The sequence below is a fragment of the Cladophialophora carrionii genome (assembly GCF_000365165.1).
Source record: "Cladophialophora carrionii CBS 160.54 unplaced genomic scaffold supercont1.5, whole genome shotgun sequence".
Lineage (NCBI taxonomy): Eukaryota > Fungi > Ascomycota > Eurotiomycetes > Chaetothyriales > Herpotrichiellaceae > Cladophialophora > Cladophialophora carrionii.
In genome coordinates, this window is record NW_008481830.1 from 2598390 (window position 1) to 2619157 (window position 20768).

The 20768-nt window shown below is 54.2% G+C and overlaps 4 protein-coding genes across 4 annotated transcripts; 3 read left to right on the plus strand and 1 right to left on the minus strand.

Moving 5' to 3' along the window:
• Window positions 1-693: 693 nt before the first annotated feature.
• On the minus strand, window positions 694-2252 carry G647_06773 (uncharacterized protein; the record flags this gene model as incomplete). The annotated part of the gene is made up of 2 exons (XM_008731092.1): window positions 694-2021; window positions 2072-2252. The coding sequence occupies 2 exons, from the start codon at window positions 2250-2252 to the stop codon at window positions 694-696; spliced, it is 1509 nt and encodes a 502-aa protein (XP_008729314.1).
• Window positions 2253-2981: 729 nt separating this feature from the next.
• Window positions 2982-3811, plus strand: G647_06774 (uncharacterized protein; the record flags this gene model as incomplete). Its single annotated transcript, XM_008731093.1, has 2 exons — window positions 2982-3159; window positions 3216-3811. 2 exons carry the CDS (start codon window positions 2982-2984, stop codon window positions 3809-3811), a joined length of 774 nt encoding a protein of 257 aa, XP_008729315.1.
• Window positions 3812-6369: 2558 nt separating this feature from the next.
• On the plus strand, window positions 6370-11235 carry G647_06775 (uncharacterized protein; the record flags this gene model as incomplete). Its single annotated transcript, XM_008731094.1, has 1 exon — window positions 6370-11235. One exon carries the CDS (start codon window positions 6370-6372, stop codon window positions 11233-11235), a length of 4866 nt encoding a protein of 1621 aa, XP_008729316.1.
• A 3400-nt stretch (window positions 11236-14635) lies between these two features.
• G647_06776 (uncharacterized protein) lies at window positions 14636-15595 on the plus strand (the record flags this gene model as incomplete). Its single annotated transcript, XM_008731095.1, has 2 exons — window positions 14636-15330; window positions 15391-15595. 2 exons carry the CDS (start codon window positions 14636-14638, stop codon window positions 15593-15595), a joined length of 900 nt encoding a protein of 299 aa, XP_008729317.1.
• Window positions 15596-20768: the final 5173 nt, after the last annotated feature.

Genomic DNA, 20768 nt, shown 5'->3' on the forward strand with positions numbered 1-20768 from the left:
GGAAATTCTCTATCCCCTCTGATGAAGTCCCTCCGGCTGCTCCTCCCCCCTATGATGGAACATGGATTGCCGGAGGGGATCCGTGCCGAGGAGGCTGCCCATATCTCTGCCGTGGCCGGTATATTGGCCTCAGTGACGAGCCGTACAGGCATTTCGAGGACGATCTACTCTTACGTCCGATTCGAGGCAACCCAAACAACGGATGCTCGCAATGCTAGCGAAAATAGTCTGAATTTCGTACCGCCTTGTTGCTTGGAGACAGGATATGCGTTACTCTACGGAAGTTGGCAAGTCTCCTCGCCGCAACTTAATTCTGCTCTGCGAGTTCACGCCTTGGGACACTTTTGAAGACCTGGCTAATTCTGTAGCCACTCCACACCGTAGATGGAAGCGCGGATGAGGAAGGCCGTGGGAGTTCATGGATATATCACTGACATGAATCGATCATGTAATGGTGCTGGCGTTAAGGCGGCCAGAAGGCAGTGCTGAATCACTGTCCTGTTGTCGATCGATGAGAAAATGCAGAGACTGTGTTATTCAATCCATATTCGAGGATTCGCTCTCCAGCTGCAACGCCGAACTGATCATCACTGGGGACAGCTGCCCATCGATCCTTCCCCGAGATGCTGCGGCCCCCATAACGCAGGGCAATGCAAAAAAGTACCGCACAGGCCGGCTAGTGTCATACTCGTCTCAATCCTCCATCTTGACATCCTGTTTCGGCATGTTGCCCAAGTTCTTCAACAGATAACTCCTCTTGAAGTACGTGTTTGGATGTACGATTGTTTCCAATTCCGCAGGTCCCCAGATCCCTTCGTCTTTGACCTTCCTGATCTCTTGTTTGTGAGCCCAGTCAAAGACTCGATTACAGGCAATGTGGAACCGCTTCTTTTCAACATCTTCTTTCACCCCTCTGAGGACGTCTCGGTCGTGAACGCCCGTTGCCTGCAGCATGGAGGTAAGATTGTCCACAGAGAAATGGCGGTAAGGGCATCCATGCGCTTCACCGGTGCCTGGCGGGTGTTCAGTCAGAATCTTCTGGCACGAGTAGGGCGCATAGCCTCGACCCCGGCGATTAGCGTCTCCACCGACATCGCCATACGCATGGCGGACGTTGTACCGATATTCTTTGTTGAACTGATCATCGGTAAGTACTTTGAACGACTGGCGCCAGAAGAGCAGGCAATCTTCCAGCGTCAACCCTATGCCCTTGAGGAAAAGTGTGTACTGTAGACGACCGAAATGCTTGAGGTGGTTGTTCTTGCGTAGAGTATTGTGCAAGTGTTTCATGCAGAGCGGGAAATGTTGAGATAAATTGTCGACGTTGGCCGCTGTGATGGGAGCTCCGGGCACAGATGAATCTGAATCTGAGAAGCCGGCATCAGGAGTGGCGAAGTTTTTGGACAAGTGATTGAGGATTGGTGTTAGGCGATCGTCCTCGTCGAGTCTAGGTAACGCGCGAGCAGTCAATTCTAGTGCCTTGTCCAAACGGGCCGTGAACTCGGTAAGAACCATGCTCGTTTGTTCGCGCATAGGTACATAGGCCTTGCCTTTCCGCACGAGGACGGTTCGGTGTTCGACAAGCTCGGGAACACACGTCCAATCGACTTTGAACCAATTCTCTCCGTCTATTCGCCGGAGGCCTGGTGTCGCCGCCAGGAGTTGCTCTGCCAGTTCTCTCTTCTCCTCTTCCTGGACACGCTCCCAGTTCATGTTCAGACTTTCAATAAACGCTTGGCGCTCGCGGGTGTCGTCCTGCTGAAATCGCAGACGAAAAAGCATGGTCTCGACCCTGGCGAATCGTCTTCGAAGGTCTTCCGTCCCGGAGAATGCTAGTCGTAGGATGTAGTGCGAGTAGTGGTCTTTGCGTCGTTGATTCTTCAACTTCTGATCCACGACCCCACCGGCGGCAGCAGTGTTTGAAGATAGCGGTAGATATTTCTTGAGTAATGGTTCCAGATGGGCGGACGTCTCTTCGGGGGACTTATTCCTGAACGAGCATGCCTCGATTTCGGCAAGTACTGATGACCAGTCAGTGGACGGCTGTGTGCATCGCAGTGGCAGTCCTTACTTCTCAGTCTGTCAATAGCCCATGTTTCAAACTCCTCCAGGCTGATTTCCTGCGTAGGAGGAACATCATACAGAGAGAGTCGATTAGGGTACTCGTTCTCTTTATATGACGCGGTAGCGAACTGAGTCTTCTTATGGTGGATAAGTTTCCGCTTCGGATCGAAGCGGTTCTCTGCGGTCATCGTGCTGTCGGTGGTCTTAATTTTCAGTTGTGTTAGCGATGGTGTTGTAGGATGAGATGCAATGATTCTGAGGCGGAGGAAGGACGCGTCCACCGCGATTTGACGCGTCTGGCGGTGACGTCGCGGGCCTGCGCCCAGGCATCCACGCACCTTCCGCGGATCGGAAATTCATGTTTCCAGCGACCTGCAATTCCATCCTTAGAATGTCGACCAGCTGGAACTACGACACAGAGACTCCTGTGCGGTGGTCATCACTTCAGTGGTTTACCAAAAATTCCCTCTTTTCTCTCTAACACATTATGCTCTGACAGTCGTGCGCATCTGCCGGCCTGCCAACCATCGGAAGCAATGGGCGACCGGAGATCCGCAAAACAACTGACTGGCTCAGTTCTTACGGGCATAGCTCAACCGAAACTCGGCCGTCGCTTTCCCCACGTTTTCTTCCATCTTTTCTAGCATCTAGAGTAGCTCGGGTAGGAGTTCGTCCTTTCATCTGCTCCTTCTCCGCAGTTTCGGGTCGCTCACTTCTTCTGCTCTTCTTCCCTGGAGGGGCTCATTGGCCAGCTACCTTTCTCTTTATCTCTTATTCTTGTTTCTTTTTCTTTGCCCTGGGCCCCGGACTTTTGTTTTGTCAGCAGTATGATGGGCACCTAGTAGGGGCGCTCACGGCGATCGGCCACCCGCGACTCGACCGACCTCACGCGCCTGTCCTTCTTCGTACACAGTACCATGACCTTCTCGACTGCCACCCGGAAGCTGAAGCGAGCTGCCAGGATCATCTTGGTCGGAGCTCCAGGAGTTGGAAAAGGCACTCAATCCGAGAGGCTTATGAAACGATTCCCGCAACTGTGTTCAATTGCCACGGGAGATTTATTACGCGATAATGTCAAGAGACAGACTGCGCTCGGTACACATACGCCCCAGACCATCACATTGAATGCTGTTAACCATTGCATAATGCAGGCAAGCAAGCCGAAGCGCACATGAAAGACGGCGGCCTCGTCCCAGATCCTCTTATCCTTAATCTCATCCTCACCGAGCTCACCTCGCGAAAATGGGTACGAACTTCCGATACCAACGAGAATGTCATAGCCGCCCTCGCGCGAGGCAATGGCTCTGCTTCGCGGGTAGTGCAAGCCTCGGAGTCACCCGACACCTCTTTCATCCTTGATGGCTTCCCCCGTACAGCGACCCAAGGCAAGGCTTTGGCTCACTTGTTGCCCATCAACTTGGTCTTACAGCTCGTCACCCCAGTCGACATCATTCTCTCGCGCCTGGCCAACCGCTGGACACACGCACCCTCTGGAAGAGTGTACAATGTCGGATTCAATGATCCGAAAGTGCCTGGAAGAGACGACGTGACCGGCGAGCCTCTGATGCAGCGGGACGATGACAGCGAGGCCACTTGGAGAAAGCGACTGGCAAAGTTCGAGGAGACCAGCAAGAGTTTGCTCGATTTCTACCGCGAGCAGCCAGATCTAGTGGTCACAGTACAGGGCAACAGCAGCGACGAAATCTCGCCACAGATATTTACAGAAATTGAGAAGCGATTTGGTTGAGCGAATAGACATTTGAAAAGAACGATTCAACTCTGAAAATATTTGTAACCCCAACTGATTTTCCAAGACTCCTGGCACTCAAGATGAGTTCTAAATCCCAGATGCCCAGCCAGAGGTTGTAAAAGTGTTAATCTGCGCTCGACGCGAAAACAACCTCAGCATGGAGAAATGCCCGAGACTGGCGATGTAAGTAATGCATTTTGTTTGTCGGCGGATGTCTAGGGAAGAGAACAGAGAAGCAAAACCGGACAGCTAGAAAGTATGAAGTGCCGGTGGCCTGCGGGTGGAGCCTTGGCATGTTTGTAGCATTGGCCTTGGGTGACGGGTACTGTGTACCGACTTGATTCTGCCTCTCGCTACAAGATTCGACCTTGCGCAGGAGAAGACTGTGCGTACGCTGCTCCAATGTGACACAGCATGCACCAGTGGCGCATCATGCATATGGGTTTGAAAGTTGACCTCGATCTCATGCGACCGAAATTGAACATCGGCGGGCTCAGCCTGGAAAGCTCTCCGACCTCAAAAGTCTCAGATACTTCCTTGACGCCACAAATCCGCTTCATTGCAGTTTTATTTCTGTGTCGCTTCGAGTCACTCACATTCCGGCACATCAACGGCGCCGCAGGCTCGTCTTTTACAGGCGTTTGAGCATGCTCCCAAACCTCGGTTGACTCTAGAATACTCTTGATTCCTGTGAGAGGATTATCGGCTCCAGGACATGGTGCCACCCGAGTTATCAACCTGACCGGGCCTGCCGAAGACGTGCGCTCTACCCGCAACGCAGTTGCAGGTGACCGCAATGTGTTCAGCATGACTTCGCACAGTCTTATCCCGTTCCTTCTTGTACCATTGCTGTGGTTCCAATCGGCTCAGGCGCATGCCGTTAATGAAGGCCAACGACACATCTGACAGCCTTGTCATTTTCGTGACTGGGGAAGGACGGCGCTCGATAAAGATGGTAACGAAGATATTGCTGTACGACCTGGAATATCCTGTCCGCTTTTTGGCTTCGTGGAGAAAACCATATCCCGCGATAGGAAAGTACACAGTATACTAGGTGTACTCACCCCAGCTGTCCGCTCATCCGCAAGCCAAATCTGTGGCTCGAGACACTTCGCACGTTCCTATTTGACAACCAGTCCAGAGCAGGCTAATCCTTGTCCCTACCGCCCTGTCTCCCCCTCATGGCTCACCTCCCAGTAGTGTGGTTGATGATTTCTTTTGCTGCATAGTCACGCCGCGAGAGAGGACTCTGCTGGTGACCAGTGAGCAAATCGCATAGCTGACTGGATTTTGAACGTCTGAAAGGAAACCTCCGGCTCCAGTTGAACCACAACCACGATTCATCGATCGACCATCTGTTGCTCATATTAGCACGGCCAGCTCCACCGGGGACTCCACCTGACCCATCGCCGCCCGCTTCATCGTCATCACTAAGCCCAAAAGGCGCGGAGGTGGCACAAAAGGGCGCCTGAAGGAAGCAGCTGGGCGTTGAGCCAGGCTGCGGTAGCCCAGTCATAGTGCCGTAGATGAACCAATAAGGCTGGCAGCCACCAACGTGACACACCCAGCTGCGGGAAACTGACACACCCAAGACGCGCTCCGCCCCTCAAGGCTGCTGAGGCCAGCAAGGCCAGTAAGCCTTGAAGCCAGTCACAGACCGCCAGGAGGCATCCCGCCGACAAGGGACAGGACCCATTTAGCAAGCCACACCACTTGAGCAGGGTTGGCGTCTAATGAAAAAATGATGGTTCAACCCGTTCGTATGAATGGGGACTGTAGCTGCGGCAGCCATGAAGCCAGAACAAGTCTCTTGCAGACTGCTGCTTCCTGGACCTGACCAGGGCAACAAGCAGCCGTCATAGCTGGTCTGTTTATCTCTCGAAGATTTTGGGACAATGACCCAGGTCTCACTCCTCTGACGAAAGTACCCCGACTCGGATATCGAGCGGACCGGTGGCATTCCAGCAGCGCCAGAGTTACTTTCCATGACCGTGTGCTCATACGCATCCTCCCGCCGGGCTCCATATCCCCATCTCCAAAAACACGTCGCCAATCCTAGCAGATCCGCCGCCCGCTGCCCCCCTTCGAGCCTAAACCTCGCAGCCTGGCGGCTTCCCGCTGCTCGTTTGAAATCAAGAGCCACCCGTGGATAACATTCAATATCCCTTGCGTTGTGCCCTCACCCTGATACCTTGCGCCGACAGGCACGGACCTCAGGCTGGCCTCGGCCAATTCCTCGAAAAGCCAGATACTCCCGTTGTCACATCCCGAGCTGGAGGCTGCTATATCGACAACTCTTCACTCATGGTTGTGCAGGGATCGGTACGCAGAAGCAAGTCTGGCGGAACACAATGAGCGTCGGCTATGGGAACAGCAGCAGGCCCAGTTGCCTTCTCTCATCTTCAAGTGACCTGAAATCCTCGAGAAGACCTCCTACGATAGCCTTCGAAGCGGGCTGAAATTTACCAACCCTACGAGCCCACTCGTTCTCATACCCGAGCTCATTTAAGACCCTCCACAGAATGCTGACGACTCCTCATCGACCAGCGAACATCATGGATCCAATCCGGGATCCCAATTTCTACCAACGCCCTCCTATCGGTGCCGCTTCCAGACAGTATGCCATTCCTGCCGGCTCCGGTATCCCGCAGCACGGGCGCCAGCGTTCGACCGGGTTGAGTTACGCTGAACACGAGATTTTGAGGCAACGCAAGATACCCAATGGGGGAAGACTGTACGAGCCGGACACAGCTGCACTGGACAAAAATGTTCAGATCCCGGCCACCAAGCATCTGCTCTTGTCCTCCTCACCAGCCTTCAGACAAACCATCCCCTCGCTGACGAGTTCCTCGACATGGCCAGAGGCGAAACACACACAGCGGAGAGGAACCTTCGGCGGGACAGAGTTCGGAATGGAGAGCAGGCATGACGTGCACGTTCAGCCCTATGAAACATCCAAGGGGATGTCATGGCGCCCAGCGTGGGACTTCCCTGGCGGACTCGATTCAATGCTGAACCAGAACCTCCCTTTACAACCGACGCAGAGGTATTATGTGCAGCAAGGCTCGAACATCCCGACAGTCCTCCCAGCTACTCTTCATTCTCAGTTTGGCCCCACGGCGTCTGCCGGGCAGGAGTTATACGGGCCATACTGGCCGGATGGCACATACAATCCCTATCGCCCTGCTGCCATCAGAGACAGCCGTTTCTTCCCTCGCGCTCCAGCAGAGAGGTTTCCTCTGGACCATCATTTCGAACATCTACCGCCGCTTCGACGATCCGGTCGGCTTCCCAATGTCCAGAATAATGCCTATCTGCCGAATATACCTCAACCAACTCTGGACAGCCACTTTGGTCCGGTAGAGCCGGCGACACCAACATGGAATTTACCCCAGAACAATTACCACGGTCCCCAGCACGCTTTTTCTCTCCACTACTCCCCATCGGCCCAAGCGATAACAGGTCCGATGATGGCTGTGACAAGACCGGCACTAGTTTCGCTTACACCTGGACCTCACTCCGAACGGATTGCATTCAGAGACAAGACTTTCACATGGGCCAATAAAATCTACACAGACCTGCTACAAACAATACGATGTACCTCGCAGGATCAGCGTGCGGCCGTACACGGTGTCGCCGGGACGAAATCAGTCATGAAGCCTGTCATCTTCCCAAAGCCACCAAAGAGGTCGGGATCGCACTTCCGATACGATGGATCAGAGTCAAAGTCGGCTCGACCTCAAGGGTCGTCTAGCTCTTACTTCGGTGCAGACGGTGATTTGTCGAATTACGATGTTCCATCACGGCCTCAGACAGCCATCTTTAGACCGCAGGAGGTCAACGGCACAGCGAATTTCGCATCCTTCCGACGACATCCACAATCCGCGACCGCATCCGGTCAGCAATATGGGATTCCAGATCGACTTCCGGAGACGCGGCAATTGAGTGCGAGACCGTCAACTTTCCTACAGGTACCATCCTACGAGTCAGCTACAACAGCGCTACAGACAATGGAGCTGCTGTGTCAAGAGGCTGAGACACCGTGGTTGGATGGTATGCTCCTTGCAGGCTGTCTGGCCTACGGTCTAGGGAATTATGTTGGGGCAGAAGAATGGTACCGCGCTGTCTTGAGGCATGATCCTGGCCATATCGAGGCGATGTCCAACCTGGCTGCGACCTGCCACGCTCTTCATCGCCGCGAGGACGCTCTCAAGTATTGGTCAGAAGCTGTAAGCTTACGACCCAGCTACTTCGAGGCCGTGGAGCATCTGATCGGATTGCTGTGCGCCAGTCACAGAGCGCGGGAAGCCGTCAGTGTGATCGAATATGTGGAGAATGCGCTCCGCATCCGAGCGGATGAGCCTCACAGTACTGGGGCGGAATTGAGTGACGCCGAAAGCGACACGAAAAGCTATACTTCCAGCATCAACACAGTTGCCTCTTACGACAATGCACAATACGACTATGACGCCGACCAAAGTAACCAAAGCATCAATTCTACCACTGAAGCCCAACCTTCAGGTTATGGCACAAGTGGTTACGCTATCCCCGGAGTCGACAATGGGAGGATGCTGGCTCTTGTTCATGCCAAAGGGAACATGCTTTATGCCCTAGGCCAGAATCACGCAGCTGCCGCCGCGTTTGAAGATGCTGTTCTAATTTCCACGGGCCAAAGAAAAAATGGAATCAAAGGACTAATCAACGACATTCTGACTGCTTGTCTATGCAACATTCGGGATCGGGATTATGTCCGAGCGAAGCTCAAGAGCAAGGAACCCGTTCTCCTGGCCCCTGATCAGGCGGAGGCCACGGCCAGGCATATGTTCCCACCAGAGGGCAACTTACCAGGACTAGAATACGTGACACCCCCTTTTGCCGTACAAGCTGCAATCTCGACGACGAGCAACTCCCTGCTCTCACTTGCCAAGATCTATCAGGATGGCATGTCCAATGCCATGGAAATTGGGAGCCTGAAATCGCCCACGACCAGAGAGATCTTGGCCCTGTATTACTTGTCACTTTCGCTCCAGAGGAGCCCTTCGACAGCGAATAACGTCGGGATCCTCCTTGCTGGCGTACAGCAAAGTGTGCACCCAGACCATCTTGTGGATTCGCACTTTTCGCAGATCTCGAATATACCGGGCGTCGTTGCTGGCACGGGTATTTCACTAGCATTGATGTACTACAATTTCGGCCTCAACATCGACCAGAAGCATGCTCATCTCTTTACCAACTTGGGCAGCCTTCTCAAAGACATCGGTCAGTTAGGTGCTGCGATCAAGATGTACGAAAGGGCCGTGAGCTGCGACAGTAACTTCGACATAGCCTTGGCGAACCTGGCAAATGCCGTCAAGGACCAAGGTCGGGTGGCTGACGCGATTGTGTACTACAAGCGAGCAGTTGCAGCAAACCCAGATTTTGCCGAAGCAGTATGTGGATTGGCCACGGCGCTAAACTCGGTTTGCAGTTGGGACGGTCGCGGAGGGGTTTGTGCCAGCGACTTTATGCGGGACCGGTTACACGTGGACGAGCGAGGTATGAAGCAAGAGCCGACGCGGCCCTACGGATGGATCAACCGAGTGGTAGAAATCGTCGAAAAGCAGCTCAAGGACGGGGAGACCTGGGGATGCGGCACCTTGACCCCAGCTGTGATCGACTCATTGGCACATCAACTGACCTTACACAGGCAGTTTTCTGATGATGGCAGACGCCCCCAGGCCTTGGAAACCGTGCGACAAGCGCTGCGATACTGGTCCGGGCAGAGGTGGGAAGGGTCCCGAATTGTGCGATTGGTCGAACGGGCAATCCGTCAAATTGGCTGGCAGTGGTACCAGGATCGCTACAAGCTTCGAAGGGAGTATCCTGCGCGGAAATACACGCGACCATGCCTGCCCAATGCTCTGTCACCACCCTCCGCTCCCACAGTCCTTCCATTTCACACCTTCACGGCTCCTCTCTCGGCAAAGCAGATTCGACAAATCTCGCAGCGTAATGCTCTGCGGATCTCGCTTTGTACGCTTCGGTCTGCGTGGCTTCCGGCAACTGTGTTTCCACCACCATCACCTCCGAGTCCGTGCCTCAACGTCGGCTATGTTAGCTCGGATTTCAACAACCATCCCCTTGCACATCTCATGCAGTCAGTATTCGGCCTGCACGACGCATCTCGAGTACGGGCTATATGTTACGCAACCACAGCGTCCGATGGCTCCATCCACAGACATCAGATAGAACAGGAAGCGCCTCTATTTCGTGATGCGTCGACATGGAGCGTGGAGCGTCTGGTCACTCAGATTGTCAAAGATAACGTTCACATCTTGGTCAACCTCAATGGATATACTCGAGGTGCACGCAACGAGGTGTTCGCAGCTCGCCCTGCCCCGATCCATATGTCGTTTATGGGGTTCGCTGGCACTCTGGGAGCGGAATGGTGCGACTATGTCTTCGCCGATACGATCTCCGTCCCACCCGATACACTGTCTCCTTGGCGACGGAACGTGGACATTGAAGACCGCCTCCGGCCAGAGTCGTGTGTTGAAGACGCCGAGGATTGGGTCTACTCGGAGAATGTCATCTTTGCGCGAGACACATTCTTTTGTGTGGACCACAAGCAGAGTGCGCCTGACGTGGAGAAGGGTCCGCCTAATCTCAAAGACCCTCTCAGCCGCGAAGCATCTTGGGAACAAGAACAAGCGCAACGCTGGAAATTGCGGAAAGAGCTGTTTCCATCCTTGTCCAACACCGCCGTGGTCTTGGGCAACTTCAATCAACTGTACAAAATCGACCCGGCCACCTTCGACATGTACCTCCAGATCCTGAAGGCTGTCCCCAACGCGATACTGTGGTTACTGCGATTCCCCGACCTGGGCGAGCAGAACCTTAAACGCTACGCGGAGAAATGGGCTGGCAAGGAAGTCGCCGATCGGATCATCTTTACCGACGTGGCCGCGAAGGGAGCCCATATCACACGGGCCTCGGTAGTCGACCTCTTCCTCGACACGCCAGAATGCAATGCACACACGACTGCCGCAGACACGGTGTGGTCTGGCACGCCTATCATTACGTGGGGAAAGTGGAGATACAAGATGTGCAGTCGTATGGCTGGCAGCATCGTGGCAAGTGCGCTGCCCGAGGGCCGTGAGGGCGATGAAGCGAGGAGGGATCTGCTCGTCCGAAGTGAAAGACAATACGTCAATGCGGCCATTGAGTTAGCACAGGGTCTGAGATATCCATCGAGCGAAATGAACGGACAGAAACTCGGTCGCGGCAAAGGAAGGTTAATGGATTTGAGGCGCATGCTCTGGGAGGGCCGATGGACAAGTCGGCTCTTTGATACGAAGCGGTGGGTCACGGACTTGGAGACGGCGTACTGGTCTGCCTGGAATAAGTGGGAGAAAGGCGAAGGTGGTGACATCTGGTTATGAACGGCCGAATAATCATCCAGAGCGGAGTATGGTCTCATCGAGTTGAAAGACACTCGACGCTATGACGAGTTTATGACATGGAACAACCCTCCCGGGCACACAGTATCGGACCGGGGGGTCGACAAGGCACGCATTTAGTCTGCCAAAGGACGGGGCGTTGGGATGGGCTTTCAAAGATCGTGTAGGTCTGTCGCGAAGCGGCTGGCTGGTTGAGAGAAAGAATTACCTTGGCCACGCAAGCAAGCGGGATGGGTCTGGTTAGTTATTGTGTGTTTTTGTCATTTGTGAGTTTGTGATTTCTTAGCAAGCGAGCAGGCGCGATGGGATCATCTCTTTGTTGTCATCTGTCGCCATCACATCACGCAGGCAGGCAGACTTGTTTGTGAGACAGACAGAATACTACCTCTAGATCACGCTGGCGACATGCTGCATGCAGCACCACACGAATTCACTCCCGTTTCACCCGAGGTTCTTTGTTTCGTCGCCAGCACACGCTATCCAAGGTGTGCGCAGATGATGAGGCTACCGTGCTCTTATGAACAAGGCGCTTTGAGCTGCGCGGCTGCGTAGTCGACGTACAGGTACAAGTCGGTCGTGGTCGTGGTCGTGGTCGTGGTCGTGGTCGTGGTCGTGGTCGTGGTCGTGGTCGTGGTCGTGGTCGTGGTCGTGGTCGTGGCCGTGGCCGTGGTCGTGTGTCAATGATTGTCTTAGCAGTGCTGTAGTGTATCTTGTATAGGATAGTTCCAAGGAGAACATCTCAAGACCACCCGATGACTTGGAGCAGGATAGTTATGTGTGGTTATATCCTCGATGAACCGCGAATGGCGAATGGCCATCATGGTGTCGGATGTTCGACAGTGGGTTGCCTGAGAGAGTGCTCTCACTTTGTTTTCGCTGGACCATTTGAGGTCACTCTCCATTGCATTGCGTCCGGATGACGAGGACGGACGGACAGATCACGTCGGACCTATACCAGAGCCGGGTTCTGAATACAATCCAGAATACGATCAGGATCAGAATCAGTCCAGATCTGTCTGGGTCGGGTTCGAAACCGACCTGTACTTGCCGATTCAATTCTGCCCTCCGCGAGCGGTTGGTCAGTCGCATGCTCACCCTCTCTAGACTACTTGCTTGGAGGTGGATGTGTACGTGATGGCGCTGGCTGGAGGCGTGGCTGGCAGAGTGGATGGACGTCAGTACTGTGTACATTGTGCTGCCATTGTACAGTGTACTGTACAGTGTGCTGCGCCTCCCTCTTCTTCTCCTTCTTGGTCTTCCTCTCGACTCTTGCCTTGTCAACCTTGCCAGATATCACACCCGCTGTGTCCGTCAGCCTGCCTCTATGCCGCCCTGCCTACCTACTGTCCCTGCGCCGAATAGCGAGCCGGAGTCATCTTCAGGCCATGTCCAGAGTGAACGAGTCCCCAGTGCAGTCTGTGTATACCCTCATCATCACCATCACGGCTGTCGTTAGTGTCGATCATTGTCACTGTCATTGTCATTGTCACCCTCGTTGATTTAAGCTTTCCCTCTCTTCCTTCCCCGACTGACCGATCCGTCGGAGTACGGAGTAAGTTCGACATTACTGTTCCATATGCTTTCTGCTGCGTGCTGTGTACTGGGTACTGTGTACTGTACTCTATAGTATGTTTGAACCCGAATTCGACTCGACTTTTCCCACCACTAGGTCGACCGGTACGTCAGCCCGCATGGCGTGTTCGTCAAACTAATCGAGCGGCCAGACACCCAGCCAGCCTGACCAGCCCAGCTCAACCAAGCACCCAACTCAACCAGGCTAAATGATATGCCGCGGCGTCGGCCGACAACAATGTCAGCACTGCGTACCTAGGAAGTACGTACAGAGTAAAGTAAGCATGTACTCCGTAGTTCTGAGATCTTTCAGACCCCTCATCGACTGTCCTCCGTCTCCTGGCCGGTACGAATAATACTATGACTATGTAGGTACTGTGTACTGTATACTGGGTACGTACTGCTACTGCTACGGTGAGAGCACGCCTTCACCGAGCCGCTGTGGCCGTCTACCATGGAGTCCTCGAGGTGCTGATTAGTGCAGTGCAGTGCAGTCAGTGCAAGGCCCATTTTCGCGGGGCGTCTCCACGATCATTTCTCTCTCAATCACGCAGTCGCTCACTCACTCGCTCACCCCCACTGCTCCTGCACTTACCTGATGGTGCTGGCATGTAGATACTATATAGAATTACAGTGCTGTAGCTTTGAGGATCGTGGTTACGTTTCCCCCTTTCCCCAGGCTTTTCACATGCGCCCGTCAAACTGCCATTAATGTTGTCCAGCTATGAGACGTCTTGCCTTGATTTACCCCGTACAGGGTACTCTCACTCAATCACTCGTACGAGACGAGTCCTCTGTACCGCATACGATGAGCTCCTTCGCCCCGTGATATTCACAGCAATGGTATGCTCGGTCGGTCGGTCGGTCAGTCGGTCAGTCGATCAGTCGATCGGCCAGTCAGTCAGTCGATTCGATTCGAATCCCCGTCTCTCCCGCCTACTTTTGATACTGCATCTCAGCCGTAATGATCACGCCGCACAAGTGTCGTCTCTACTGTAACCACTTCGACACAGAGGGATTTGGTAGCGGCAACCAAGGCATCCTGTCCTATCCTATCCTATCCTGGCGGGCCGGGCTGAACATATAAATACACCACATAACATTATTGTACGTACTTGCGTACTTGGTTGCGTACGAAACATTCAAATACACCACGTAGATTACTCTACGTACTTGCGTACGAGTACTCCGTATGTTGCATGGACGGATGGACGTCCGTAGCATGCACGACTGATGCGGCCCCCGAGTGTCGGCGCTCGCTCCCCCTCGCCGACTCTCCAGGGCCCATCTATTTATACAGACCCTGTCCATACGGCCGTCCCCATGGGTTCCCGGGTCAATGTTTTAACAGAGATGATGCAGTAACCAACTTGTACGGATTTACGGTGGAATCAATCTACTCCGTACTTGTGTGTGATCCCACGATATACTGTAATTATGACTTACTCGTACTAGACCTATGTATGTAATCACGGATCCCTCGTCCCTCACCAGCCACGACTGGATATGTATATTGCTTTCCACCCGGTCCCGGGTCAATGTTTTGACAGAGATGATGACCATTGACCCAACTGTCCTCCGTACCGTATACTGCACTCGCGTCCTCCGTATGATCCACGATATAATTATGGCTGCGCTGCCTACAGTACGTAATCACGGATCCCGCATTCCTCAACCCTCATCAGCTACGACTCGATATGTATATCGCCGTCCATCGTCCGCAATATGACATGACATGAATGACCTCGTCGAGCTTAGTCCTTCCACTCCGTTCTGGCCTGCCCTGATTGATCCTGTCCTTTTTTAAACCATGTTCGCGTCTCTGTTTCTCACGTCCCTCATGGCCGTAGCCAAGGTGGCTGCCAACTGCGCGCACGGCACGTCAGCCTTCCCACGCCTTCCCAACGTCACGGTATCGTCATTCGGGTATGATGCCCTGAAGGGACCGTTGAACTGGTACGGTCTCAACAAGACGGCCAACGTGGCGTGCGAGAAAGGAACGACCCAATCGCCCATTGTCATCAATGCCACCATCTCCACGGTGCCAGGGTCGACCCTGAAGTGGACGGTGCCGGACTATCCTGACGGGGCCGAGTTTGAGAACCTCGGCACCAACGTCGAGGTCATCGTCAATGGCTCGCTCGTGGACTTGGACTCGGGAGGGTCGTACTCGCTGGCCCAGTTCCATTTCCACACTCCGGCTGAACACCGGCTCGAGGACGAGTTCTACCCGATGGAGATGCACTGGGTGTTTGAATCAGAGGGTACCTTGGGCGACTTGCTGAGACTGAATGAGCCGGGTGCTGATATGTCTCGCACAGCCAAACAGTTCGCCGTGGTCGCCTTTCTGGTCGAGTTGTGCGAGTCTCCTGGCTGTACAGACCCGGTCTTGGACACCGTATTCTCGGCCGTCGAAGATATTGCCGTGCCCGGTGAGGCTGTCATGACGGGACCCCTCGCGTTCGGGGAGTTGATCGACAAGTTTGAGAATTCTCAGGTCTACAGGTACGTCAGCATGTAACTAACGTCCTTTCAAGCGAGGCTGAAATCAGATGGGGGAAACAGATATGGTGGCTCACTTACCACCCCGCCGTGCTCCGAGAATGTGGATTGGCTTATCAGCACTGAGTTGCTGTACATCGATGTGCCGACCTGGCTTGCAGTGAAGAAAGTCATCAAGTATAACGCACGGTATACGCAGGATGCCCTTGGGGCAGTGAACCTGCTGCAGAATGTTGCGGATGAGTTATGTAACAGCACGAGTAATTAGCGTGCAAGCCTCGTATCACGCAACTCCTAGTCGCACCGCCTGATGCGTGGATGAGCAAGTCAAGCATATTGCACATTGCCCTGTCAGGCCTGCATGATCCTTTGAGCAGGATGCCAGTGGCACACGCGAGACCGCACAGCACCACGCCAGCCTGACGAAGTGGAAATGCAATTCCGAGGTCCAGGCTGCCAACGGAGGACAATGTAGGACAGCGTTGTAGAAGCCATGATAAGTCCTGCGGTATGATGTGCTGGCCAACCGGTGGGGATGCCGACACCAGCAGGTACCAACTGCTATTCTCTTACCATGGATAAGGCAGGTCGGTTCACGGCGCCAGTGAGGAGACCTGAAGACCTCGTGGGAGGTTGCGCGCGCTTCAGGAAGAGCAGTCCCTATGTGCCAGACACGCAACCGTCTCACCCCCCTCGCGGCGGATTCGCAAGACTTGTCACAGTAAAAGGGGTATATGCGGAAAGTTGGAAGGAGAGAGGGAATCTCCTCCTTCCAGTACGGGGTCCGTCAAGGACAAGATCCCGCACACGCAACCTTGCAACTTCGCAGTTGACCAAGACCGTAGATCTTCAGGGTTGTCGTGTCGACTGGCCAGACTATGCGGGACAGATGTTCCAGACGCTCCGCAACCCCTCCTGTTCCAACTTCCAAGTCACCCGAGTAAGGTTTACGGAGTACTGTGTGGGTGCTTGTGTGCGGAGCCCAGTGTACTCCGTACTGAGTACTTTACGTACAGGGGATAGAGTTTCCCCAGCTGGATTCGGTTCCCTGTTTGGCGACGCGGGACAGTCTCCGGGCGTCGCGTCCAATCGCCTCCCAGCGAACGTCTCGATGCGATATCGACGATCTTCACGGATGAGGAAATTGTGGCGTCCTCGGAAGTGTATTGGAGGTCGCGCTGGAAGTTAGGCTTTCGGAAGCACATTGTGTAAGGACGAAACAGGTAAATGGCTCATTCATTGAGCGTGGGGCGGTCAAGGCGGGTGCTCGCTCACTGGCGGTGTTGGTTGGGCGCCTCAGTCAGTGAATAGGATTTGCCAGTAGAGATGTTTTACATAGTAGGGTTTGACTGACCACAGTAAGTACTGGCGTAAGTGCGGTCCGGTCGGTTTCGAGGAGGGTTGGGCGTCTACGCAGCATTGACTTTGGGTTGGGCGCGGACGTCAAATGCGGCAGGAAGGAGACTGACTCTGTACTGTGTGTTGTGTGCCGTCTACGGAGTCCGTGGACACAGTGATATGGAGATAGGGGCGTGTCGTGGGAAGTTTCGAGCGGCGCAGAGTTTCTTCGTGGTTGTGTCCAATGTCTTTCAATCGAGTACGCGGTGTTGACGGACCGTAGGACACCAGACGAAAGGAGGTGACCGTCATGCACCGACCTTCGCTGCCCAACACGTTGTGAGTCTAGTTGGCAAAGGCGGCCGCGCAGTACAATGCAGTGCAAAGCAGTGCAGTGCCCGTTGATGGCATGGCCGGTCCAGCTGCGTTAGGGAGTCCTAGATCCTACACTGCAATGCACTGCAGTGTACTTTTGTAGTCTAGTCCGCAGCTGCAAGCAGACCAAGGCTTCCTGTCTGATGGCTCGCCATTGGCCTTGCTGGACAGAGGATTCTTGCCCAAACTCTCAGTCCCCAGTCCGGACCACAGGCGGTCCTTCATGCGTATGTGTACATGCTACTTGCAAGCACAGATCAGTCTTGACCTCCTTGCTCGTCGGGCGCGGATGTACACGGTACCGAGGCAGTACACACTAGCATTTCTGTACATGATCATGTCTTGCAATGCAGCGCTAATTGTCGGAGAGACGCAGTGGATTGAGAGCTCGACTGGCTCACGGTGCCATTGGAATTCTAAATCTCGAATTTGAAGCATGAATACGGAGTACAGTGAGCTGATCTTCGGATCTGGGGGAGGACAGAGCACACAGCAGGCAGTAAGCCGTAAGCAGTACAACATAAGGTGCTACACTGTGAGATGTACTTAACCCCGAGTGTCGCGTCGGGGCGATGCCAGAACAGTCCAGTCGAGAAGGAGATGTTGAACCATAATGTCATGTTGTGTTCGGATACAGTATGATGCGAAGCGAGCGAGTGGCGAGACTACAGCAGAATCATGGGTGATTTCATAGAACAGCACAGTATCAATGATGAATGCACCGGATTGGTAAAGCGACAAGCGCGTTGTGCGGACCTGAATTCCACGCGTGGGTGAGAGGGTGGTGCAGACCCTTCGGCGGGCTTCGGCATGGCGGCTGCTCGCTGACTATTGGCCTCGCTAAAATTCAACGGGCAATGACTTCAAGTCCATGGCTTGATGCCTCTGCCCATCACCGACGGCCGATACTCACAGAGGGGTGGCGATAGGACGCTGGACGGTTGTGGCTGGAAGGTGTGTCTAGGCACAACATCGGGGCATTGTATTTATATGCAATCCCGGAGGCTTTGGCCATACCACAGTACCTGATAGCCAAGACGAGGTCCTGTCACAGCCTCAAGGGGAGATCGTGGAGCATGCTGTCTCTTCCGTGCATTGACAATGGGAAAGTGAAGACATACAGTAGCGCGAAGGACCGAGGCCGTTGGTCAAGGGAGGCCTGTACTTGGAGGAATACTGTCCAGGGTAACCAGGTCGCTCCCCTTGTCCTTTGGCGCTCAGGGAGGTGGGAGGGCGGGAGAGAGAGCGTCAATAGCCTCGCGCCGCAAAATAAAAGAGATGAGATGACTGCACATGGATTGCCGACGTGATGTTCCACCGATTCACCGATGACGAGTCCTTATCACTGCATGTAACGAGAATCACCGACGGAATACTGTGCACTTTGATGAAACTAACATGGGACATCGTGGCCGGGAGAGAGCGACGTTGCTTTTCGAGCACTAAACAGTCCAAGATACGTAGCGACTGGGTACTGTGCTCCGTTGAGGGCGAGCTAGTTCTTTCAACGGGCACTTACTCCCTCGTCCCCAGGGAATACGAGGTACCTCGTACCTCGACCCGACGAATCGGCTTGTGCAGGTGTTCGGGGTTTGTGAGAACAGTCCTCCACAGTACTACTCTCTGGAGCCCGGGAGGATCTGGTGGTGGTTTCGGCAAAATCTCCTTGGGGGGTGATTGCCGTTCGCCCGGCGAGCGGCCAGATGAACCGGTGAACGACGCGTTGAGGACTAATTAGCTAGTTAATTTACCACTCGTAGGTCCTACGGTAGGCGAGGACGTCGTCGAAGGGCACGCATTCACCGTGGCCACGAGACGGGCCAGGGCAGGCGCCGGCTAGTTAAAGGCCGGAGTCGAAATAAGGTCCGAAGCTGGGTTGCTAGGCGCTAAGGGCGGGCATAGGGCAAGCCACATTCTTGCCGGATGTCCTCTCTCGCACGGGCCCGAGATGATGGTCTCACACTGATACTGTACCACGGGTGGCCCTAACCTGGGGGACCTAGTACTGAGTACTCGTACGCTGCTGTGTCGCACAGTAGGCAGGCAGGCAGGTTGCCAGACTCGCCGAAATGTCCGAGGATGGCTTAATTCTGACTGCAGGCCACCAGCGGGCGAGCGAGCGAGCCCTGGATGCCACGTTATGGTGACCAGGGTACTGGTAGGCTCGACTCATTCCTGAGCCACGACACTCACTCATGGAGGACTCGTGCGCGGTGCAGTGTACAGGAGGCAGAATCTTCCAGCAAGATGGACGATCAGGAGCTTGTTTAGTTGTACCACGATTGGCGAGCATGGCGGGATTAGTTGGGCTGAAGAGGCACAACATACATAGTACTGCGCATTCACTGTCAGGTGCCGCCCTGACGCGCACGCACATAGTATGCATCATGCACAAGCTGCAGGACTGCACTGACGACCATCAGGATCTCGCCCTCCTAGACCTGGTCAACGCGTGGATGATCGCTGCACATCAACCATTCTGGCCTGTTCGCTTGTTGGCGAAGCTGGCTTGGCTGCTGCACCGCAATACTCGGTGCCGCACAGGCAGTTGATCGGGTCTTTCTCAGCAGCGTGCGTGCACACTGTACCTGAGCGAACTCCGTGCAAGAATGCGGGATGCGGAAGCAGAATTGGCATCAAGTGGAACATGACTGTCCTTCCGAGGCGAGTGAAGCGAAGGTGAAGTGAAATGAAGGTGAACGTAATCTGCAGGAGTTTAGGCTCAGCGGTGCTGCTTGACTAGTGAGTAGCGAGCTGTCGCCTGTCAGCTTCAGGCATCGCAACCTACTGCGAAGGTTTAATTGTGCGACTTTGCACCCAAGTGTGGACCGATCAGAGGTACACGGCACGTAGCACAGCGACACGAATTGTCCTGTGTCACGGGGGTGATCAAATGTCCATGGAAGCTCTCATCAGAGGCTTCGTCAATGACACTTGCGCAAAGGTTCTAGAGAGCCCGTACGCCGTACGAAGTAAAGCAAGATGCACAATCAATGGGCGTCAGGGCTCTTCAGTTTCGAGGAGTGGGAGGCAGGGAACCAAGTGGTCGCCGCGGGTCGCAACAACTGGTTTCAAATTCCGACGCCTTCCTGGGCGATCGTTCGGCCATCTTTGTTTCGTATTCGACGATCGTCGGATGGACAGCCCTGTTCGTATCCGAAGAGGGACAAGCGAGGTTGTCGCGGAGTCACGACAGACGCACGACTCACGAGCGTCTGCGGCTTGCAGAAAGTGGCTCTCCACTGTTTCTTGCCAACGAAAATCTCGAGAAGACCGGCGAAAAGATCCGGAACAGTCGGGATCTGGATATCGATCAATCATGATCAATTCGTGGAAGTAGCAAGTCCGACGGAGAGAGACCATCCACAGCTGACGACAGTGCAGATCGAGTCGTGAGTTATACCGAGCGAGGTATGCGATGAATCAGGAAGGTTCCGTCTCGCCTTCAGGTTTGATTGCAAGCATGCTGATCCGCCCTGTGCATGATGACAGCTGAGCTTCATTTGTGCTGATGGCGTTTATAGTCTCGCAACATCCCGCTTATTCTCACTACATACCGGCCACTTTCCCATACATGGCATGTGTACTGTCCCAGTCGGGGCAGGGGTGTCCAGCGACGGTGACGGAACCGGAGGGGGGATATCAGGCCTGTCAGGTGGAACGGGGCCAAATGATACGCAATAGTACTCCGTACGGAGTACATTTGACAGATACAACGTTAATTTGTG